The following is a 25,467-nucleotide window of genomic DNA, read 5'->3' as shown; positions in this document are numbered from 1 at the left end:
TGCAATAAATGCTGTGCGTGTCACTCCATCTCTGTGCTTTCCTAACTATTTCTGTCCTTTCCCCTTGAAGATATTAATGTTGTCTGAAGTGGAATGTGCTGGTCATCTTCATTCATGCAGGAAATTTACTGAAAAATTCTATCCTTAGTTTCGAGGGTAGTGTATATCTGTGCAGTTTAGAAACCCTGAAATCTCTTTCTGGTAATATAGCAGTAACATTTTTAGTTTTGATGTACAATACAAATTGTTACAAAGATAGTAATTTAATTCCTTTCTTTACTGGAGTATCTGTGCTTATGCTAACATTGGAACTGATTTATTTGGATTACACACGCTCTGTAATAATTGCTAGCCAGTGTCCATTTGTGAAGATATGTTGTGTGACTGTCAGTTACTGCTATCAGTCTGATGCACTTTGCTTGATTGGAACCCCATAGTAATTTCCTGAAATAAGTTGGATGAGTAATAGAGATTGCAAACTTAAGCACTGGAGAAATACTTAAGTCCACACTCATTTGACTGAAATGGAAAGAAAACTCATTCCAGGCATTATTTGACCTTTTGGTGATACCTGGGTGAATCTGCGGATGCAACCAGGGTATTTTTTTCTAACGAGTTAGTGATAAACTATATATTTCTGCGTGTCTCATTAAAATATAGTCAATGAATGAAAGTGTATATGTTTTCTTTGTGCATTTGTTTGCTCTTGATAAAATAGCCAGCTAACAAGTGATCTTCTTAACTGCAAAGAGTGGTATGGTGTTTTAACTGTACCATGTATACATGCAGATATATAATTGACACGACTGCAGCTTCTTTGAGTATTTATTCATAGCACATGGAAGTAGTGTTTCTTTGCTTTCTTAAAATTTGGATGGAGTTCAGTAAGTATACAAGTCTTATTTTTTTTTTCTATCCTAGCTGGAATGGGGGCAACTATGAAGGAGATAATGTTCTTGACACCAAGATTTATCTATTGCCATAACTAAGTATTTCTTGGAAATATTAGTGCCATGATTTGAAACCGGAATATATTTAAGGAGAAGCATGGAAATTACATTTTGTGTTTTAAAACAGGAAAAAAGGCTGACAGTAGGATCATGCTGGCTGCTGCTTTTGTCAGTTTGACTCATGGCTTGAGTTTTTCTGTATGGGTGGTGTGTTTATGCATCTCTTTACATGTTTATTAGCTTATGTCCTCTACTGCCATAAAACAAAATGTTGGTGTTTTAAATAAGGGTCTGTCTTTTTCTGTTGGCACTGGAATATTTGGATTTTTATAAAGCACTTCAGATGGTGTTCATTGTTATGTCAGTTTCTTCTTCACTTCTTGTGTATTTAGTTTCTCTGGCTGAGTTTTGGTTGTTTTTTACCTAACCTTGTTTTGTTGTTTTTTTTTTCATTCATGCACCATAGAGCAGATAAAGCAGATGATGAAGATGATGAAGATCTAACAGTGAATAAAACATGGGTCCTGGCACCAAAGATTCATGGTGGGGATGTAACTCACATACTGGACTCCTTACTTCAAGGATATGACAATAAGCTTCGGCCAGACATTGGGGGTAAGCCCTTAAAATAGTTCAGTAACAGAAGAAGTTAGCCAGAAATGACCTGCATTTCATCACAGATGGCAAGAATCTCTTTAGTGCAATTTTTAAAATGTAATATAACAAGCTAAACATAACAGCAATAAAAAACAGTGGTTTTCTGAAAGTTGTAGAAATAATGTTCTATGCAAGAGTAGAATTTTTATATTAAGTTTACAATCTCTTTTTCTTACACAAAGTATTTCTTTTTGGGGGACAGTCAGCAATCTATAATAAATCTTTAAAGGGCAATTATATTTTGCTTTTTTTAACAAAAATATTCTGACAGAAAGAGTTGTAGGTATAAACCAGCTATAGTTATTTAAAAACTTTATCCTTATTCTTTAGGCATTTATTAAAGAATTATTCTTAGAAGTTTTTAGTCTTGGTGTAGAAAACACATTGTAAGACTGAGTTTTGAGCAAGTTTAACTCAACCCAGCTCTCCTTTTCCTTTAGTTCAGATATTGAAAAAGTTCATAAGAATCTAAAAATATAACTTAGGGTTATATGTTTTCTAGATGAATATCGGAAGGAAGACTGCATTACCATAGTCAAGGTCTGCAGCTAGTAGAAAGTCATTTTTGTCTTTCAATACTCAATGCATCAGTTTGCATGTAAATGTTTAGTGTAAATATTTGGAAGATCCTTGTGCTGAAAACATACAATACAGGAAACCTTGATAGCTTTTGTCTACCACACGCGTGCTAGCACTAACTAAGAAAAATAATTAATTTTCTCAGAATTTGTTTCCTGAGCTGTGAAGGGAAAGGTGGAAGACATAATTATTTGTTAAATATTTAGCATTGCCTATCAAAGGAATGCCATGTAAGTCTGTAAGCTGCTTATATGATAAAAAATACAATATGAACTTGTTTCATTTACGCAGTAGAACGGAGACTTGCAATCTCAAACTAAGTTTTATCAGCTTGGGATAAATTATTTTCTTCCCCAAATTTCTTAGTTCTGTTTTGTTGTTGACTGTTACCTGAAGATGATGAATAGCAGTTTTACTTTCCCTGTCATAATACAGTTATATGTGCTTCTCCTGAAGTTTATTATCTTTTTCTCCATGTTCATCTAACTGAATTGCTGCAAATATTTAGACAATGATAACTGTCTTCCAGAATATTTTTGCTTAAATTCTCCATGGGTGACAGATGTATAGCATTACTTTTTTTTTTCTCTGAGTGCTTGATGCAATGCACAGCAAGGAGATTATGAGAGAATAAACTCTTTCCACTAGAATTCCTTCTAATGATTAGGTGGGAATGAAAGAAAAAAGAATTCTGTTTCTGTTGTCTCCTCATAAAAGTTAGAAATAAATAGCAGGAAAATAGAGGAAGAAGAGTTTCCTCTGACATGCCATATTTATTTAGACAGCCATTGAAGAGTTTGGTGTAAATCTTATATTCACTTTAATGGTTATGTACTGTCTTGATAGGGCAAGAGCTCTTCCTTTTTGTAAGTAACTCAGGGTGCAACTTTTTGGATTCCAAAAATCAGTTCCTGAAAGAAGACACTTAATTCTATCCTCTGTCACACAAGTGTTCCTTTTTTTTTTTTTCTTATTCATTTTCTTGGTGCAGTACTTTTGTACCAGGTTGGTCTTTACTGTCTGAGACCTGCCTCCATCCAACATATTAAAATGTGAGCTCCACGAATATCAGCTGGATGCAAAAAAAGAGACATTCAAGAGTATTCACTTTGTTGCCAGGAGAACGAATATTAAGACTGACTGTCTTCTGGGCGGAAGTTGCAGATTTGTGCCACACAACAGAAATTTTGAACAATATAAGGTGAAATTTCGAGCTTCAGGTAAAGGCATTGTTCTCTGTCCAAGCTGCTTGCGAACTGCAGCAAATATTTAACAGGTAGAAAACCAAAATCAGGCTGCAGTGCATCCATCTTAGTCTGCTTCAATTATGTGGATAAAATCTGGTGTCACATTCCACATCTTCAGAATATAAGTCAGTACTCGTACAACAAGGTTATTGAACTGGAATTCTAATTATCTTTCAAAGCAAAAATGTTCCACAGAACAATTTTACTATTGAATTACAAAACTCAGTTACAAAAGCAACATTTCTTGGTTTGAACCTGAACTTTTTGAATTTGAATAGCAGAGCAGAATTTTGTTTTCTTCCTGATGTTGACACAGAATTTCAGCATCCAGAGTGAGATAAGGGATTTAGTTGTTAAACATGCTGTTCGTTGAGGGAGATGGTAAAGGAGAGCCAAATGAAAACTGAAATGTCAGAGGCAATACTGAAATTTAGTAGAAAAAAACACAGTCATTTTGTTTTTCTTATTCAAGTATCTGTGAGTTGTAACGATTTCTTAACTGCTACCCTTTGCTATGTTTATTAATCTTACTAGTATTTAACTCAATTTATGTATTATACCTAGAGGTCTTTGGAGCATAAAGGCACTAGTATTAAAGAACCATCTGCTCAGTGTGAAGTAATAGTTACTGGATGAAGTTTCTTGCCTGTAGTATAAATCTCTTTAATTACAGATACAACACTGAAGTGTTAATATATTAATAAAGCAGTATTGTTCTCACTGTAAGGTTAAATTTTGACTCCCTGATTTTATAAGCACACTGTTTTTAGCTTCAGTCCTAGATCAAACTAGCTGTTATTTTTCCACATTCCTTTTTAAAGGAAAAATTTCTGGCTGCACGCTCTTCCATCTCTTACACCTAAGGGACACTCATATGTTAATATTAACCTTTTAATGTACAGTCCATTTTTTCCAGCTATGTCTGATGTCCAGTATCCCGTATTATATGGGTGAAATACAACTGATCAATCTGAAAGTTTAATTAAAATAGTCAATAATCATATGAGCAGGGAATGGGTGTAAGCAATTACATCTCAGTGCATTAATGTGACAAGTCATGTACTTAGGAATATAAAGGATATGTGGACAAAAAGTGGACTTTCAAGAGACTAGTGGAAGCACTGATTCTGAAAAATAAGGATATTGGGGGATGTTCTGTTTACCAGGTGGTCTTAGTGTAGCATTGATTAAAGGATGATATAGATAGGAAAGTAACAATCCTGGACAAACAGGAATATGTCAGGTAAAGTTAGAGAGGTGTGTGTTCTGAGATGAAGAATGTTTTGCAGAAACTGAAGGAAATTGAGATGTGAAAGAGCATATGCAGTGAATGTTAAAGGTACTGGATGTGTGCATTGCATAGAAGAGAATGGAAATAATAAAAGTGGAGCAGGAGTATTTGCTAAAGATCAGTTTCTTTTAAATAAAAAGGTAGAAGAATTAGTGTGGAGAGGAGGGCTTTGCTTTTCATCAAAATCACTCTGAAAAAAACTTCAGAGATGGAGCTGGAAGCCTGCTGTAGACACTTGAGGCTGTATTTTCAATATCAATAGCCATGTAACTAATACTCTTAACTGGTGGTGAGATATGTATTATTCCATTAAAAACTATTACAGGTTGAAGGCTTCTGATATTCTCGAATGTAGTAGTCACCTAATTTATTTGCTAGATAACTGATTTATCACCTAGAAGAGATGCTTCTTTAGGAAATTAATGAGGAGTTATTGAAAACATTATCAAAGAAAATAAGCCTGGATGAAATTATCAAAATAGTCTTAGTTTAAATTATTAAACAGCATGTTAAGTACTACTACTACTAATAATAATAAAAGGCGATATATCTTAGACTTTCATTCACAAATAGGGAATTGTGGTAAACTATGGGAACTTTATTAAGCAATAAAACATGTAGTGTTCTGCACTTCTACAATAATGATAGTAATTTCTGTCAGGAGATGGGAGTTTATAAACTGAGAATATCTGATAGGAAGAGCTCTTCAATGTAGTAGGGAGAGATATTTCAAATATAAAAAGCTGAACGTTTGACCTGAATAAATACAGGCTGAAAAAGAGGCAATTTTGATAGCAAGGGCAATTAATAAAATAATTTGTCAACGATTCAGGTAGATTTTTATCACTATGATTTTTCTAATCAAGATTAAACATTTTTCAAAATAATTTTGAACTCAAGCTGGGGTTCAGAATATGCCTGATGGTTATGCAGCATCATCCCTTCTAGAAGTGCAGGAATGCTCAGAGACCCTTTTTCCAGATCTTTTTGATTGTTGGGAAGTTCATTCTTGCGAATGCCAGACACAAGTGTCGCTTATTTACTATATTCATTTCTTGGGACAAGTTTGTCCTTAGCTATATGCTTGTGATAGATGATGCTTGATACCAGTCACACCTTTTAAACTGTAAGAAGTTTAGTCTAGTGAATAAAAGGTGTCAAGGAGGAAATCAGAAAGCGTGAGTAGATATCTCTATATCAGACAATAGGAGCTGATGAACCATCCGTTGGGGGCAGATGCCCTTTGGTGCTCTTCTCTTTCTCTCTTGGTTATGCAATCTGCTGTCTTCTCACCTTCTTGATGTACTGCAGTCTGGTTCATACTGTCTTTCAGAATAAATATTTAAAGTATGCTATATCTCTTTCTCCTCTTTCTTAGAAGCTTCTGTAAGTTTACAGTACTGTTTTGCCTTGTGTTTTCAAGGCTGATAGCAATTTTTTATAGTAAAATAAGAAGTATTTCTCTGTAGAAACATCTTCTTAAACCATCTTTCTCTGTTAGCTCTTCGTGGACAGTAGGTGAACAATAGTAACTATACAGATGCCAAATGGATATAAAAAATGTATTTTCTTTCAGCATTTGTTATGTTCATGGATTTGTATCATTTCTAGTTGAAGAACATGAGAAGAATGAATTCTTTCTTTGAATTCACAGAAGTGCTTTGCTCTGTACAATACAGAAGAACTAAGATAACAAAATAGCCTCTTCCAGTCTTCTTGAATTGGATCTTTCTCTGGATCATTTGGGTCAATTAAAATAATTTCAACAGAGGCAGATTTTCATTTTCTTCACTGGCTCTTAGTAGCTCTAATAATCTTCCTCAGGGCAGTATGGAAAAGGCAAATTGAACTCTGTGGCATGTTACAGGAGAGCCCTTGTGGCAGATCACATACTGCTTACTCACAGCTCACATTAAAAACTGGCTTACTGACAGATCTCAAAATTTAGTTTTTAATAAGGACATATCAGTGGTTGGGCTGTCTGTAGTGGGGTCTCATACAGAAGTCGTGATCATGAATAATGATATTTTGAGTGATTTCAGCAATGTATTTTTGTAGTAGAGTTGGCAGATGACACAAAGACTGTTGGAAGGGGAGAAGCTGTATCTGCAGAGTAGTAATTTGTTCCTTCATTAAAACTGGAGAGACAAAGTTTGAGAGAGGGAAAAATAAAGGAAGTTGAGGAGGAAGCCTGTGGGTTGTATTTCAAGGTGAGAGATTCTGCATAGTAAAGCACTGATTTAGGGGAGAACTTGGATGTTTTGTATGGTATAAGATCTTAGCTATGCATCCCCTGAGCACTGTCCTGAGATAAGTCGTCTTGTGAAAAGGAACACAGGCAGAAATCTGGGAATATTCAAGTGGCACTGATAATACTGTTAGAAAAAAGAGACTTAGATGAGGCTTAGCTGCCAAGTTAGAAAACTAATTCTACTTTAGCTGAAACCAGAACAATTTCCTAGTAATACAGGGAAAAAATAGTGGATTCCACGTTGCTTGAGCAATAATACAAAATACACTTAAATCCACTTCCTTATGTTCTAGTCTAGCAGTGGGGTTGCTGTTATATAGATAAATAGGGTTGCAAAACGAAAGGAAGAGGATATCTGCTTGTAAGATGTGACATTTATTATATGGTATATTATCCATACGTGTATGTACACATGCACATTATATACTTTTTTTTAACTCCAATTTTCCAGTCTATGGATATGAGTTCTCATGTTTATCCCCTTCCTTTATGAGCTCTGCAGGTGTTGAAAACAATTACAGCTCAGGAAGTACTTCTCCCCTTCCCCCAAGAAATAAATTGCTTTCCAGAGTCTGTTTAAACTTTCTGTGAAACATGCTGGGAAGAGGATGGTGATCAAGTGACTCTGTGGTCATACAGAAAATAATTTCTGCAGCCTCATTGGTTTGTCTTGCTCTCAGGCTCAGGGTCACACCGGTAATCGGATTTGGACTCAGGGAGAATTTCCTCCTAAATGAGACTGGCAGGGAAAATGTATCTTGGTATATTTAGGAAATGCATCTTCTCTCTCATTGTTACTAGCAAGGATGTTAATGATACTCTGCATCTTTTTGTGTGTCTGAGATTTAGATTTTTCAGATTTGAAAAATTTTATTACTAAAGATTCTAGGTTTGTTATAGAGCGATTAGGTGATCTGTGATGGTTTGCGGTCTAAAGAAAGCAAATCGGATGACCTAGGGTCCACCTCCTATGAAGTCAAAGTTCCTTTTCATTTGTACCTTCTCCCTTTTCCATCTGAAGATAGATGGAGGTGCTTCATTGTAATGTGCCAGATAATGAGAGAAAGACCAGCAAAGCTTTATTGTATTAACACTTCATTCCACTGGGGACTAGGACTTACATCCCCTTGTGTCCATGTTCCAGCTCTTATTAGAATCTAGAAGAAAATACTTGGTAAAATGATGATATTAAAATGCATCCTGGCCTCTTCTATCCATACCTTTTTCCCCTATAAGTGAGTTAGGAGTTAAAAAAGGAATTATCTGTGCCAGTTGTAATTCAGATGTAACTTTCATGGGAAGTTATTTAGAATTTGTGCCCGTCTGTAAGTGTACAAAGAGGAGAGTATATCTCGTAAAAGAATATATTTTTTAAACACTTAATTCTTACCTGCCCAGCAAGAGTGGTTTTCCTGTGTTTTTAAAGAAAAATACATTTGGAAATTTTTAACTTTTACATTGCTTTCACTTGAAGTGCTTTCAATTTGGTGTTTGAAACAGTGTATTAACCAAGCTGATGAAAGGATATCGGTAAACCTTAGGTGTGCTGTAGTTGCATGAATTGAAGAAATCAATAGTGAAAAGTTTTTATTTTTGTTACACGTTTCCAGTAGGAATCAACAGAAAGCACTGTGTATTGATTCCTTGTAGTGATAAACACATCTGCTCCCAGATGTCATGGTTTGTTGTATGAGCAGTTTTTTCCGAACATTTTATTTCTGTTTATGATGAAACTTCTATGTTGGAAGACTGTTTTTGTTTTGTTTTCTTTTGTTTTCCCTTCCTTTACCTTTTATACCTTTTATATCTATCTTGTATCTGTTCATAAACCACAGGTGGGCATTGCATTAGGAAGTAAAAAATGCATGTTTGTAATTCTAACAATTGGTGTGGAATAAGGGAGCGAAGTCATATATGATTCTGCACAGAATGAGCAAACCAGAGATATAATTCTTCTGACTCTAATAAAATAATATCAAATTTGTTGTTGTTTTAGTAAATGTGTTGAATTTTACTAACAATGTGCACAGTTAATGAAATATGTAATTATTATGGTTACTGTTTTGTTTAGTGAGAACCACAGTAATTGAAACAGATGTCTATGTTAACAGCATCGGCCCAGTTGACCCAATAAATATGGTAAGTTCTGATTATTGACAGAAAACATTATCAGAATGATCTATGGGTTAATATTATGAAGTAACTTAAATGTCATTCAAATAATTTTATTTCTTACTGTGTATTCTTATGCTGTTGGATATTATTGCAATTATTACAGAAACACATTTGAAATTGTTGTAATTTTAAAAATATATTTCTTCATTAAAACATGTGAGGCCACACAGAGGACGTTGTTTCAGGTCTTTGTTTTGGTTTATGTTGAACATTTTCACTATGTTTGTTTATATCTGGTTTATCTCTGGCCCAGTTTAATTTCCCGAAGCAACTCTTCAGAGGTGAAGAAAAATGATAATTGACTCAGCTTTTGTGAATAGAACTGTTTTCAGTGCATTGAATTATTATTACTTTTTCAATTAATATGAAGAAAAAATTGAAATTAACTCTTCTATCCTTCTTTTTCCATGTCTTATTTAGTCATATGTGTCCTCTTCAGTGTGTGTGTGTGCATGCGTACACATACCTGCTCTTTTCCAAAGTTAAGTATTGTATCTCATCTAGTTTCAGGTAGACCTCTTGAGATCTGACCTATCTATGTGGTGCGAACACTGAAGTAACAGCACTTGTGAGGAAGTGTTTTCGTTTTTTTTTAAGTCACTTAGATTTTCTGTCAATGTATGCATTGTATGAAATGGTGGTGTTGGAGGCTTTAGAAAGGCCCCGTTGCATGACTTCTGGGGACTGCTGCCCAGGACTAAGACTGGGACTGGCCCTTGGGTGAGTCTGAGCTCAGCTCCTTCCTGCCTTTTTCCTTTTCCTCCTCTCTACAGAATTGCTGATAGTGTCATTTGTTCACGACAGAGAAGTGCTTTATTCCGTCTGGCTGTGCCAGTGCAGGGGGTTATGAGCATTTGGTGGAAGCAAAATAATTCTATATTATGATTGAGGATCTTGTGGGTGGGGAATATTGACTTTCAGTGAAGGGAAGCCAAGCATGAAAAAACAATGGTACTTGGATACTATAGATAAAGGTGCCAGAAGCAAATGATGCAGATCTGCGGTAAAGGGTATTCATTCCAGCACGATGGTCTAATGGGCTTAGGGATGTCATTACTTGGTGCTGTGACAGAAAAGTCCATGTCTCAGGCCAGGGCTGTATGTAAAGAAATGTACAAAAGAGCAGAAAGATAGGGTTGGGGAAACTTTTCAGTTTCCACGTCTAGTACAAGTGGTGCCTGGTTTTCTCTGCCTTCCTACTGCAGTCTTTCTATTTTTTTTTTTCCCCTCTCTATTGTATTGTATTATTCTGAAGGAATATATTGCTGGAATAAAACGAATGGGTGGGCAGCTACCTGTAAAAAGGATAGAGCGAGTAGTAGAAACTTCCTTTTCCAGTTACCAATAGAAGTTCTTCAGCCGCTGACCAGTAGGTATTGCATATACTGAAACTGAAAATGAGGTATGCTTAGAGTTTCATTTTTCCAGTTTTAAAGAATCATCATCCGGTTGGCCTTGCAACCTTGTACCATCTCCCATGCCCTCTTCTAGTCTCTGCAGTCCCAGGGCAATCTATCTGCTGCTATGTACCACGACCTCTTCTGCGCCAATGACTGCTGCCTCCTTGTTGAGCCCAGAGCCTGGGAAGCAGTGTTATGTACTGCATTTGCAGTATTGACAGTTTCAACCATTGGACTATTTAATGTTGCTTGTTTAGAGGTCTTTCCACATCTGCTAGAGTTATCTTAGAGTCATCTGGTGATGCTCTTGACACAGCACTAATAAAAGTCAGTAATGCTGGCTTTTAGTCAAAGGTAAGTATAGCATCATGTTTAAATACATATTTCTCTGTTGGAGAGCAGGATGCTAATGGTTATAATGCATATCAAGTGAATATTTATCCCTCTAACCTTCTAAACTTCTGATTTCTGTATTTTAAAAAAAAAAAAAAAAGGTAACAATGAAGCATGTCACCGAAGGGTAATAAGGTAAATGTCATTAAGGCATAGAACTTTAAAAAATATTCCGTGGGTTTTGAAAATGGGCAGAGAACTACTTACCATTTTAAATTGTAGTCTAAGGGCACTACAGTCTTCATAAAGGAGCAATAGCTCTCACTGTGCTTGGGCTCCAGGAACCTGGATCATATGGGCATCTAACCTCATTACAAAATTCAAATGTTTGTAAAAATAAATAAAACCATATATATGCAAATAAGTTAAGGTTTCAAAAAAAGATGTTTTTAATCTGGGAAACAACGTTCTCAGCAAAAATATAATTACATATTTGACCCTGTAAGCTCTCTTTATGTGAGCTGTTGGTTTTAATAGGAAGGCACTTTCCCTGGAGTCAATATTGTTTGAGATTGTTAACCAATAATCCAGAAATTGCTTCCTTTTCAAAGGCTGTCCTTAGCCCTTCATTTGATCACTTAATGTGAGAACACATATCTGTGATTTCCCCATTGGATTATTCATTTGCCAGATACATTAATTCATTCTGGCAAGTGATGTGCTTTAACTATTTAGTTTGAATACAACATGGTATGATATAGAGAACATTTCTTTTCTGACAATGATACTAAAGCAGCATATCAAGGGAGTCTGTTTGTCTGAGAGCTTCAGAGGACACATATTATGAAACTAATTTATTTTTCTAATTCAGTCTGTTTTCCTCTTGCTGTCTGATAGACTCACTTCTATAAAAGGCGCACTAAGTACATGTGTGACATTCATTATAATTTATTTTTAAAGGGTGTTGTGTCTTGGCTTTCACTATTTAACTAAGATCTACACAAAATTCTAGGTGGTATAGACACCTCATGCTTAAGAGATGTTTTTCTACAGCTTGTGATATCTTTAGGTGTCCGCAACCTGAGTGAACATTTTTAACAAGCATCTGGATCAGTGGATATTTAGGCTTATAATACTCATTAAATTTGAAGATTTTTGAATCTGTCTTTTAGAGCTAACCTGTGCTATACATTGTGCATCAGTCATGTAACATGCAGCCAAGTGCATTTTTATGTCCAAAGTCTTGATCCTCAATAGCTCTGCAGTGATCTAGGGATTTCTTAAGAGAATTTAGGCATGTGATGAGTATTTAGAGCCTAGTTTTCCTCTGTGTGGGAGCTCATTCAGTTGAGCACTTAATGTAGATGTACCTCTTACTACCTTTCCTTCCAGATTAGGTTGAAGATGAAGAAACCCTTTTCTGTTTGGTGGTACAAGTAGCAGAGTCAAATATGTGGTCCATGTGTAGAAATACTTGTTGACCGGTGTTGCTGTGGGCCTCATTAGCTTTCTCTGTCCTCTACTCATTCTCCAAACCCTGTGTGTTCATAAATGCATAACATTTTGTGCTACTGGTACCAAAGGGGTCCATGAAAGAACCATGCCGGTGACACAGCTTTTGTGGCACAAGACAACTGTGCAAGTGTGCAATTCACTGTTCACATGACAATGAAAGATTGCTACTCTAAATGAGAAAAAATTTTGGATAAGGAATACAGGAGCAGTGTCATAAGCAAGATGCAATATTGCATCTTTGCGTAGAAGTAGAGAGCAAAGTCTATCTTTTCCGTGTCCTTAATGTCTATCTAATCAAGTTTCATATAGTAAATAGTAGAGAAATACTCAAATAAAACAAAATTGAGAAACAGTTAGAAAGAGGCAGGTGCATAGACATAATGATCAACAGATTGAAAACTAAGAACTGGAAGGCTAGAAGGGAGAAAACTCATGGGTTCAGTTAAGGACATTTTAATAGGTAAAGCAAAGCATTGTGTGCAAGTAAAACAAAACAAGGCCCTGTACCAGACACTGTGAAGAAAATTGCTCTACTTCAGCTAAAGTCAGCACAGTATCATTGCCATTTTAGTACTCCATATTTTCTTCTTCCCTTGCTGTGGATGCAAATGATGCCCTCTACTTAGCTTTTGTATTTCTTGGTGGAAATCTGTATTAGAAGGTCCAGACTGAAAATTACAGCACTTCATTGAATCAGTTCAATTCCTTGTTTTTTTTCCCAACATTCCTGTCTCTTCTGTGTATGGTTTAGCTTTTGTCATATGATCTTTGCTAGTTATCCATTGAAGACCGTTGTGACCACAAGCTGAGGGCCGTACTTAGAAGCCTATCGCTCTTATTTTCAACAAGATAGCTAGACCACTGGGTAAATCAGATATTCACTGTATACACAATGTGCTACTTTGGTACACTGATTGCATGGCCTGGATACTGTCTGGATACAATTTTCTACATCATATTGGACCATTTATGCCTTTGTGTAGAATGTGCTGATGGTGAGTTTTAAATACCTTTCGACTTCTAAATTTCGTTTCATTCTCTAGCAGCAGACTTTTTTTTTTTTTGTTAAGTGTGATCGGTATCCTAATACAGATTGCTCCATGTTATTGTACTTGTGGAAGATGCTGTGTGGCCTTATTCTACTAGTCACTAAATTTTTATTGTAAGATGAATGTTTTGTGCCAGGTAATTTACTTTAAACACAATAGAATATAAGTAATCATGACCAGAAAATACATTATCTGAAGCTACCTAAAATCCAGTACTGGAAGACACACACACGCTTTGTGTGCATTATTCTCTAAATCAATGTATTTTAACTCTGTTTTTGAAGAATATTGAATGTATTGTTACTGAATGAATAGTAACTAGCATAAAGAAAAGATGAGGTTTAGAAAAAGACAAATAGGTACAGGAGTTGGCAAGGCCCCGATCCTGCAGATCCTGCAGATAACATGAGTTGCAGCGTAGAAACCAAGCCCAGATAAGTTTCCTTTTGATTACTGTTGGGATTTTGGAGCATGACGGGAAAACCATGGAAATAAAAGAGTTATTTGTGGGACCAGTTTTGACTGTTTGAGTACCTCTAGTTACAGGACGGTAGATGTAGCTGCAGAATTTAGAAAGTACTGTTAATGGAGTTTATAAATCACTATTAACAACCACAAAGCCAAACCCATAATCCATATCAATATTGACTTCTGGGTTTTATAGTGTATGTAGATATGTATATATGTATTTTAATATTTTATTTTTTTTTTTATGAGTTGTCTTTGCTGGTTCTTTCTGTACTTTAATGTTTGGAGTTTTAAAGAGTGTCAGTGGCTGAAATGTTTAAATTTCAGTTGAAAAGCAAATCAAAACTTTTTGCATTCTTTTTAGTGGGAAAATATATACAAAAATTATATTTATGTATATATCATCTACTTCCTCTCCTTATACTCTGTCCAAATGGCCAAAATCTAAGCTGATCAAATAAAAGAAGAGGTTTTGCTGAAGTGCTTTTGTTGCTTTTCTAGCTAATCTTTTGACTATTGGCAAGGTTTTTATTATAGTTTCTAACCTACAAAGCATTGAAATAAATCTTGGCTTTTATTCATATTGTTGTTTGCTTCTGTCATTTTGCATGTTCAAAGTAAGGACTGGATAAGTACAGATGCCAAATTATGATGTAAAGAGTGGTAGATTTTTTTTTTCTGTATTGTGACTATGTAGGTCTTGCTGTACTCCCTCACCTTCTGTAGGTATGATTTGCTGTATTTCCACTTACCCCTTGCATATGTTCTCATAGCATCCTCCAGTGTGATTATCTGTACAATTATAACGGTGTGACTGGTTACAAGGATCTGGGAGCAGATGCTGTGCACTTCTGTTCACTGTATTTCTGCAACTCCCACCTCTTCCACAGCTACAGTATTGTTAGTATAATATTACAAGTACATGTCAGAATCCTTATGATTTGTTGGATATAAGATACCCAACAAATATATAGCAATTACCTTACACTAAGGTCATTTAGTTTAATTTCCTCTAGTGAGCAAATGGCTTACCCAAACAAAAAAAATTACTTTTGTTTCAGTCCCAGCTGTGGGGTAAAGCTCTGAAAGCATTGTTGGCCCCGAAGCAGCTCAAAAATCTTTGTAAAGGGCTTTTAAAGTATCCCACCTGGGAAAGCAACCACAATTTCGAAATTTTGTTAAGAGTAGTTTATACATCAATGATAGGTTAAGTATTTTAATAAATAATTTAATAGCTATGTGTTGATGTCCAGAGATATTTTGATGGGTGAAAAGGTAAAGGTTACAAGTGTTTATTGGCTGCACACTGGCAAGATGAAGATAAATTGGCTAATGCTTGATGCTTTATTTGGTACTTAACTCTTAGGAAAGCATGTAGTGAAAATACCTTGAAGCTCAGATAACTGAATAAGATGAAGTCATGTCACACTTGGTAATTGAACTGAGTTCAGGCTCTCTCTATGAAACAGGTTTCTGAATTGGCTTGTTGTGCTCCAATATAGTCCAGGTGCACTTCAGGTCAAATTTTGAATGTGGGAGAAAAGCTGATGTGAGTTTCGGTAAAGATAAAATGAGGGAGTATGCATGTTTATATTCATTTTTCTCTGAAATTTGGTTAATTTACTTTATTGCAGGCCTGCAGTTTGCTAACAGTTTTTCAGCTCTGAGTTGGGTTTTGGGGCTTTTCATTGTTTTTGTGTTTGGCCCCAGAAAACTGGGACGTTGTGTTGCAGTTAACATGCCAACCATTTAGCTCCTCATTGCTTGACTTCTTCACACTTTTTACTGTGGAATATAAAATCAGTTGTGAGACTGCCAGACAAACTATCCAAGAAAAATTGGGTTTTTTTCTGCTTTGTGATATTTTTTTCCCATCCTTATTGATAGTATGTTTGAATTAATGTGATGCGGTTTGTGATGAGAAACAATCATGTAGGATGGTATCTGCCTCCCATTCTTTCACAGCTTTCCAGTAAATATATCAATCCATTTTCTTGTCTGACTGTAATTGAACTGTGCATGACAATGAAACTGCTGGAGTTTGAGGAAACTATTGATGTTGAGAATTCCATTTATTCCCATGCAGTAGCTGTACCTACTTAATTTGAAGTAATTATTTTTATTTACTTAATTATTTTCTCTGAGACTATACACCTGCTTGTCAATATTCACAGTTTGTTCACTGTCTGGTCCTTTAATGGTAAACCTTGACTAATAACGGTGTTTCAAGCCTTTGGAATTTGTTATGATCTTTTAGAGAGGAAAGAGATGGAGAAGGATTGCAGTTATCTGTAAATAATTAGGTAGGTGGACTCTTTATGCCAGCTGTGCAAAAAAGATTTCAGTTATCTAATCAAATACCAAATATGAGCTCATGTGTACCGTGGTTACTGACCTCCGTAAGGCTAAGTATGAATAAGCATGCCTTTTGCTATGGCTCTGACTAACGCAGCTACAGATTGATTCTATTTTATTCTGCATGACTATTGTATGATTACTTTCATTTGAAAGAGGGAGTAGTAAACCAATTTCTACAGTTACACAGTGGCATTGAATAGTGAATTTTATGAAAGACTAATAGAAGTAGTGATAAAAGTGTTAAATTTAACTTTTTGTAAGAAAAAATGGAAAACAAAATAGTTGCTTGGAAAGATTTGTTGCACTAAAATAACATCGTATGAATCTGGCTGCTATTGTGCTTGCTCATATCGTGTCCAAACAAAGATAGGGCTTTTGGAAACTAGTTACAGAAAAGATGGTATAGTGATTTTTCTGTTCTCTTTTCAAGAAATTGTTGGGACCTAGATTTCCCTTTCTTGAAATATGAAATATTTTTTTAGAAGATGCAAATTTAAGAGAATTCAGTGTATGAATCCATAAAATCTCAAAATTTCAGGCCCATTTCAAAGCTAGATTTTCAGAAAGAATCCAACTTTATTGATAATCTCCCTAGCATAGTTTCCCTTTCAAGTTATTGCTCTCAAGTGTTTATACTGTCATAGCTGTGTGCTGCCAGACTCTTAATTGTCTGATCATCCTTTGTGTTTACCTGTGCTTGGTGGCTGGCATCTGTTTGGACCTGTGCCACCAGTCCTCTTCTGTGTGGAAATTTGTGTTCAGAAAGGAAGCTAATATACATTTGAGTCCCCATTTTCACGTGTCTTGTACCTCTACAATGTGAATACCTGTGTGTGCTTGGTCATTATGCTCAAGTTCACCTGAGTGAAAGATAGTATAGGTAGAATGGATTGAAAACATTCTCCCATGTAAGATACATTAAGAATATATGCAGCCTCGGTATGTATTATGGATCCTGAAAGAAACTAGAGGTCTCAGGGAGGCATAGGTCGAATATATGTGCTGAAGAAGTAGGTAGTAATGTTCACCAAAACAGATGTTGGAAGAGGGATAAATGCTTTTGAGAGAGCACTGACTCTGGGTCCTTGCTGAAGAGGTGGATGAACTGCTGCTGCCACCCACTGTGAGGCTGCAAGTCCTTATCTTTCAGGTGGGATGGTTGGTAGGATTATGCCTTTGGCTGGCTGGCTCGTGAGGGAGAGGGAGATGTCTGGGTGCTGAAGTGTCATCTTATAAATGGAGAACCACCCTCTGCAGGTATGTGACAAGAGGCAAGCAATTGGATCACATTATACATTCAGCAAGATACATGGAAAAAAATACTTACTAATTTTATAATATTAAACTGTTGTGTATTAGCTTCTTTTTTAGAACAGTGAGAAATACATCATGAAGGATTTTAACAAAATTTCTGTATTTTTTAAGAAGAGTTATTTAAATAAGTCTTCTAATACATGAATGTAATATAAACCTGCACGTGTAATACTGAAAAGTAAGAGATTACAAGCATCTGGGTCCACTGAGGCTGTTCCTCATTATGTGTTCAAAATAATGCATGATCTCCTCTTCTTTTCTAATCTTAATTTGTTAGGGTGGTTGGTATTCTATGGCAACCTGAGTTTTCTTGATGTGGGTGGATTTGACTGTAATGACACTGACAAAATTCTTTTTCTCAGACAATTCAGTGCTGCTCTGAAGTGGCTGCTTAGAGTAGCACCTTCAAACTTAGACAGTCTGCTCTTTTCATATATTTTGACATGCCTGTTGATTTTACTCTCTGACTTCTTTTTTTCTCGTTTGTGTTGTAAAGGCAATGTGTAAATCTTTCTTCATTCTGTTCCATTTAAGGCTATTAAAACATTCTGCCTTGAGCTGTCATTTACGCTACAGCAAGGCAAGTTTCTTTTCCAGTTGTAACCAGAGATGATCAGCACAGGAAGTCAAATTTTAGGGTTAAACAGGCCCTGGGTTTTTACAGGTGTCCTGAACATTGTTTACAGAAATAAAGTAATCAAGGACTTGATTTGATCTGCAGAGTCTCCCCTCTATGGCAACGCAGGAATTGTATTCAGCTCCTTGTGACATGAGGAATAATTAGAGTTTTAGAGCAAATTCATGTCTACAATGCATTTTTTTATTAGAACGTTTGTTGTTTCTGTCCCTCTACTTTTTGCCTCACGCGCTAGTTATTCATGATCTCTGAGAGTCACTGAATTACCTCACTCCAGGTGATATTTCAACTGCCATACATTGCGAGGGCAAATATATTTCCTACGTATCTGTTTTTTGAACCTGTTCTTCTCCTACCTGGAGCGGTGGGAAGACTGAAGGAGATTTATTTAGTTTTGAAATATCTGCCTTGACACTTCTCAAGGCTGAATTGCCGAATTTCACAAACCTTCCTGGGGGGTGGTTGATATCAGTTGCAGAAATGAGCAAGGAGTCTGTAACTCGTACAGTTGGCTGCGGTGATTACTTAAAAGCAAAATGAAAGAAAGAGCCCACTCCAGCCAGCAAAGCTTTCCACTTTTGTTTTATTTAAAGCCAGAGTTGACTGTCTGAACTGTACGTTTTCATTAAGTAAACTAGTAGTGACCCCTTTCGCTCAAGCAAGAGTCTGTTTCATTCTCTCTTTCTGCTGCCCACCTGTCCTGTAACAGAGAGGTGACAAATGGCACCGTGTCTAAGTCTGATCTTCAGATCTTTCTCTCTGCCGAAGAGCTGGTGAGATGCTCATTGAAGCTGCCTTGGGGCAGCTGTGTAGAAAAGGTCACATATGCTACCAAGTAGAGACTTTGGCCCTTAAGGTCAGAATTGTGGTCTGGAGCTGTGACAAATACAACAGAGAAGAGGCTGCTGCTTTGCTGCTTTGGCTGGAGTGCAGGAACAACTCACTGGGTCCTTTGCAAAGCAATATTTCATTGTATCTGTAATGTTTATGTCCTTCAAGTTTTACTGTGTCAAGAATTGTCTTATTAAAAGGCTGTAGGGTTTTCGTTTGGCGGTTTTGTTGTTTGGTTTTTTTAAAAAAAAAAAGAATTATCCTCTTTCCTTGCTGGCCATACACCTACTGAGGACTTATCAGAAAAGTAGCTTTCTTGATGCTCTAATAAGTGAAGTGTAGTTGCTTCAGGGAAATTTCCTTCCTGATTATGATTATGTATACTTTTGTGTGTGTGTAGATAGATATGAAGCAGATGGTAGGATATAGTTCTGCAAACTGTCATGTTTACTTCCTGTATATTCATGTATTTTTCAAAATCTGAAGTTTCTTGAAGGATCTTAAATTGCATGGTTTAAAGTTTGGGGGGAAATGTAGAATGTTTGTTTTGTTTACTTCTTAAGAGATGTAGAATCTCTGCATAGTCTAGTGCGGAAGTATTAAGTTTGCCCTTAAATTTCTGCCTAGGTCCCTCAGAGGTGGTTGTACTGTGCAGGGGCCTCCACATTACAGAAAGGTCCCATCATGTCTCCTCTGGCTTTACTCATCAATGTGTATCAGGGGAGAGGACGTAGGGACAGAAGGCTGTGTGCCTCTTTTGTCAAATCTGTAATTTCTCAGTTTGGGATTACAGGCTGCTGTGTGCTATGTAAATGGTAATAAAACAGAGAATAGAAGAAGTGGCCTCAGATTTATGTATGAATTAAAAAAAATAATGGCTTGCAAACTTTGGTAAATATATACATAGATATGGTTGTTTCTCTGTTTTTAGGAATACACTATAGATATAATTTTTGCCCAGACTTGGTATGACAGTCGTCTAAAATTTAACAGCTCAATGAAGGTGCTTATGCTTAATAGCAATATGGTTGGAAAAATTTGGATTCCAGACACTTTCTTCCGGAACTCAAGGAAATCTGATGCTCACTGGATTACAACTCCAAATCGTTTGCTTCGAATCTGGAGTGATGGAAGAGTATTATACACTCTAAGGTGGGTTTTTATTGAGTAGAAAAAAACCCAAACCTATTATGACCAGGAGTATGAAAATAATGAATATTAATTAAATCTTTAGCATCTTTTTTTGTTATGGACCACAGGAATTTGCAAGGAGTTTGCTAGAGGATTTAAAAAAAAAAAAAAAGAGAGAAAAAATTAGCATGAAAATCATTAAATTAATAATATTGAGATATATTGCCTGGTTAGTTTGGTAAAGACAACTGAAGGAGGTTGATGAGATTAAAATTTGCTCTCTAGGTATAGGAAAAAATGAAATCAAAATGTTATGTATCATGTAGCATGATGGTGGTCTGTCACTAACATATTTCAGATCTAGTCATAAATTGTTTCACAGACTTTCTATTCTAAATAGTTCAGTATTTCCAGATTATGTTTTATAAATAAAAAATAAAATGCTTCAGAAAATAAAAATCATAGGAAGTTTCATTAAAGCTAAGGCCCCAGTCCTGCGTATATTTTTTTGTGTTTACCCTTGCAAGCTATTAAAATCAACAAGTCTGTTCATGCAAATTAGGCATAAGCAAACATGTTGCCAATAATTCTTCTTGGCAAATGGGAGATGCTTGGGCTGGTTTTAAGCTTACCATCTTGGCTACTTGTACTAATTCTTAAGTCACTTATCAAACAGATATTGGAAGACTGTATTCTACAGAAAACATTTTAGGGTAGACTCTCAATTTTGTTAAGTATGCCTAAAACATCTTGTGATAAACTAATAGCTGATTGAGAATCAGTCCATGTAGATGATGCAATAAATCTGGTTCTGTTTTTAAGTTTTTATTTACTTACTTATTTTAAACAACAAGCAGCACTCTTTAATTACTTCCTTTTCAGCCATTTATGCTGTTTTCATATACAGACTAATTGTGTTGTATGAACAATTTATAGAAGTCTTCTGTATCAGAAGGAAGAAGAGTTAGAATGTTTATAAGGTTTCTTTTACTGATCTTTTTCTTAGTACTCCTCATGTGAGAGCATGTGTATATCTCAGAAGAGCACTTTTAAAGTAGTTTATTATGCTGATGTTTAAATAAACTTTAGAGAGGCACTTCTGTTAACATATTAATACTTTTTTTTTTTCTTTTTGTAGCTAATGATTCTAGAATCATACTTGGACTGTACCCTTCCATTTACCTTTACCCTTTCCCTAGTCCATGCAGTTTCAATGTACAATTTATGTTGAACAGAGTCTAAGTAAAACAAAGAAACAAACACAGCCAAAAAAGGCATGTGAGTTCTCTCAGAGTGATAGAATTATTGTGCTAGAATATGAACTCTGAAGTGCAATGAACTAGTAATAAAACAGCAGAACAGGTATTTACCCAGGAGTCCAACATGCAAACATCTGCATAGGTGAGGATATGGCCTGAATTAGGCCTAAGGTGAAATAACATTGAGAGGTTCATATGTTGGCTGTTGAAGGAACAATAATAGGTTGTGACAGTGCTTCAGGTTTGCTGGTTCCCCTGTACCACCAGTCTTTCCTCATTGGTACTTGAGGGAGTAGACGTGGTGATTCTGCTTCTGTCAGACTTACTGTGTCTTCTCTCAGGGAGTCCTTGGTCTGTCCATTGTACCTAGCAGTGTTTCCAGATCTAATTGTGTTGCTTTTAAGAAAAGTCTGCTTTTGTTTTCTTTTTCTTTAAGCTTTTGACTATCCAAAGGTTGAAAATGGAAGACAAAGGCAATAAATATGTATACCGTAATTGGCGAATTTGCAAAGCACTTTCTCTTCTAAACCTCTCTTGGTCAGGACAGCCATAGAAAGGTCATAGTGACACATTCTGTAGAACTACTACTTTGTTTACAGACCGTAGGGCTTTCTGCCAGTGTGTGACAGAATCTTCCTATCCCCATTACTTTTTGTCTAATATATGAGTATTTCATATAGTCAAGTACGTAAGCATTATGTTAATTTTAGAAGTTGATTTTAGAAGACATTCTGACTTTCTTCACATTATTGCCAACAAAGAAGTAGCTATTTTGAATGCAAAAAAAGGCAGTTTAGAGTCTAGCCCCTAACTCTAGTTTCCTGGAGAAAGTTAGCAGAACTGGGTTTCGCATTGGTTGCTGGGAAGCTCTGTGAACGTCTGTCATAGTATTTTCAAAAAAAATAAGTGATTCAGATTATACTATTATGAGTCTTTAATTATTTCTAAAACGTATATTAGTTATGTGAATTACTTGAATACCTTAGATATTAAATGACTTGAAATATCAAGTCTGGTTTTTCCTATCCATGCTGTTGTCTTCATCAGAACTGCTTCCATGTGTATAGAGTAAGACCAACAGCGTCCTCACTTTCTCATGTATATGCCACCGGGTACAATGATGCCAAATGCAATTTGACATGACCAGTTCTTCAGAAACTTCCTTTATTTGCTGTCATAAACAGCCCAGCTTGCCCTGCCTTCTCTCCCTCTATTGTAGCCACTGTTTCTGGTAGAAAGCTGAGAGATCCTCCCAAATCAATTGACATTTTTTAAATTACTTGAAAATGTGATTGAAAAAATACAGGTCTTCAGATTGAATATGATGATTTTTTTGTTCTTTGGAGGTGATGCTGGATGGTTTTTACAGATACACAGTTGGCTATGCGTAACATCCATTAATTGGCAAAATTGATTTCTGTGCATGTTTGTTACTGTCTAGTCCGAAATGTCTGGATGCTTGAATAATCTTTTTTTCCCTTCCTTTCCTAATTAGGCTGACAATTAATGCTGAATGTTATCTTCAGCTTCATAACTTTCCTATGGATGAACACTCCTGTCCACTGGAGTTTTCAAGCTGTAGGTGGTAAAATACTGTTGTTGTTTTTTTTTTTTTTCTTTTTACATTCAGGCTTTATATTTCCTTAGATGCTGGCAGCAAGAGAGCAGTGTTTACTTTTTAAAGCCTTGTAGTGAAGGAAAGAACTGATGTCTTTATGTATTGATTAGATTTATTACATTAATTAATGCATTATTAAAAGTAGTAATGAGTGAGTTGAATTATATGCACTTCATTTAGGTGCAACTTTAAAAATAATTGTATTGTTTAGGAGTCTGATACAATGCCTATTCCAGTTAATGGAAATCTATAACCCTGTACGATCGTTAATTTTTATACCTGCCAGACTTGCCAGCTTTGAATTAGATCTGTGTGGTATGCTTATAAAGAAAAATAAGGTCTGTCTTCTTCAACCTGTTCTTATAAATGTTTCATTGGTATGAGAAGCCCCTCTCTTTTCAGCAGGACTTTTGTATGTGACCAGGAAACAGAACTTTTGGGCTTCATTTCTCTATTATGAACTATTTATTTTTTTAAAAATTCCCTTCTGAAGGGAATTATGCTGTTAACTCAAACAGAAAACCACCTGAACACAGCTAAATGACTCATTCCTAAATGTGAAACCTTATAGGCAATTAAATCAAACTTCAGTGATTCTTTTTAAATTAAAGTTTTCATTTAGTATTTCCTTCTTGAGTGCTTCCAGCTAAATGAGCTACAGTAGTTCCATTGGTTAAAATAGTTGTGCCACAGCAGTAAGTATGGCTTAATTTCGTTTCTGCCTTTCTGCAAGATTATATGAGGTAACATGTGAGGCACATGAAAATCGACGAGGTTGCACTTCCTTGAAGTTAAGGTACTGGACAGTGAATCAGGCCACAAAAATCCATTCTAGGAATAAGAGGCAAATTTTCAATAAATGACAACAGGAATTTTATCAAAAATATATTAATAAGTATATGCCCATGATCTTACAATGATTTGTGTATTATTTCATAGTGATGACTGTGAAACAGTTTTTCATACCTGACTTCTAGAATATTGTGTAGATATTTTCAAAACTTTTGTATTTGTGTAGTATTTGATCAATTATCCATTTAGGTAGCCTTAAAACTGAGGCTAGGTATTCTGTAGTTAAATTCTCAGTGTATCAGGTGAAATAGAGATTGACTTTTTCTCTGATTCACTTTAAGCATAGCCCTGGTTTATTTTATAAACAACTTCAGAGACCACAACACGTGGTTTCGTAAATACTGTGGCTGAACCATTGATTTGCTGTGTTTTATCCTAGATGGGTATCCCAGAAATGAAATTGAATACAAATGGAAGAAAACCTCTGTTGAAGTGGCAGATCCAAAATACTGGAGACTGTATCAATTTGCATTTGTGGGGTTACGAAATACAACTGCCATTTCTCATACCTTGTCTGGTAAGGCAAAGTGCTAAGTTTTATTTCATGTAATACCTATGTAGAACAAGACTAAGGGATGAAGATACAACTGAAAGCCATTTTCAAAGTCATGTAAGTATTTTTTTCTTTTTAATTTATAGGTGATTATATTATTATGACAATCTTCTTTGATCTCAGCAGACGTATGGGGTATTTTACTATTCAGACGTACATTCCTTGTATACTCACGGTTGTTCTTTCATGGGTGTCATTTTGGATCAATAAGGATGCAGTTCCTGCAAGGACTTCTCTAGGTAAGAATGTCTTTTTTTCAGCCTTGAAGGGTCTGGTGTTCCCCAGGATACAAATCTGCAGCAGGGAGTAAATTAACCATGGTTAATCCCCCTTCAGATTGTGAACGTTGATCACCCTCTCTCTTGAACTGCAAGATTAAGAGTAGGCAGATCCTGCTGTGGTTGCAAGCAGGGCTTAAAGAGGGGCTGTTGAGAGAGAAAAGCTGGAAAACATTTTTTCTCCTTTATGTTCTTTTCCTCATGTCCAGGGATGGCAGTGTGGCAGTCATTAGTCTGCAAGTATGATTAAACTTCAGCTAGCACCATAGAATAAGGGATGTCATTACTACACAAGTGAAACCCATGAAGTTCTGGGTTTTGTTTAGGGTTTTTTGTTTTTTGGGGGGTGGAACTTGGGGAGCGGTGGTTGTTGTGGTGTAGAAATGATTCAGTTGTTCTTTTAAGCCCAGGATAGGACAGAAAATTTGGAGCCGAAGTTGCACTTTAAGCAGTTAAGCAAATAACTCACAAACACTGTGCTGCTTTTACTACAAACAGTACTGAAGTATGTTCTGCTATAGAGAGAATTCTGTATTAGCATCATCTTGGCTGACCTGTATAGCATGGGGTCAGTCTTCTACACTTGACTGTTTAGGATTCATGTGCTGCCTTGGAGAGGAGCCACAGTCCCCACATAAAGCAGAATAAACAGGGCTGTGTGGAGTGCACAGGGGACACATGCGCAACTTTAAGCTTAGCAGTGACAGATGCATTTAGTAAA

At 36.0% G+C, this 25,467-nt stretch overlaps 1 protein-coding gene across 3 annotated transcripts in view; it reads left to right on the top strand.

Moving 5' to 3' along the window:
• Positions 1-25,467, top strand: part of GABRG1 (gamma-aminobutyric acid type A receptor subunit gamma1) — a 57,558-nt gene that overhangs the window by 13,429 nt on the left and 18,662 nt on the right. For 2 of the 3 annotated variants that reach the window (XM_054066106.1, XM_054066107.1), the window contains exons 2-7: positions 1,417-1,565; positions 9,047-9,114; positions 19,987-20,207; positions 22,941-23,023; positions 24,295-24,432; positions 24,555-24,707. In XM_054066106.1, coding sequence (XP_053922081.1) covers positions 1,417-1,565; positions 9,047-9,114; positions 19,987-20,207; positions 22,941-23,023; positions 24,295-24,432; positions 24,555-24,707 — 812 coding nt within the window. The remainder of the gene's footprint in view (positions 1-1,416; positions 1,566-9,046; positions 9,115-19,986; positions 20,208-22,940; positions 23,024-24,294; positions 24,433-24,554; positions 24,708-25,467) is intronic. The other variant, XM_054066108.1, reaches the window with a different exon arrangement.

Source organism: Cuculus canorus, chromosome 4, assembly GCF_017976375.1.
Source record: "Cuculus canorus isolate bCucCan1 chromosome 4, bCucCan1.pri, whole genome shotgun sequence".
In the NCBI taxonomy this organism is placed as follows: Eukaryota; Metazoa; Chordata; class Aves; order Cuculiformes; family Cuculidae; genus Cuculus; species Cuculus canorus.
The sequence above is the reverse complement of the archived record's forward strand: the minus strand, read 5'-3'. Positions and strand labels throughout refer to the sequence as shown.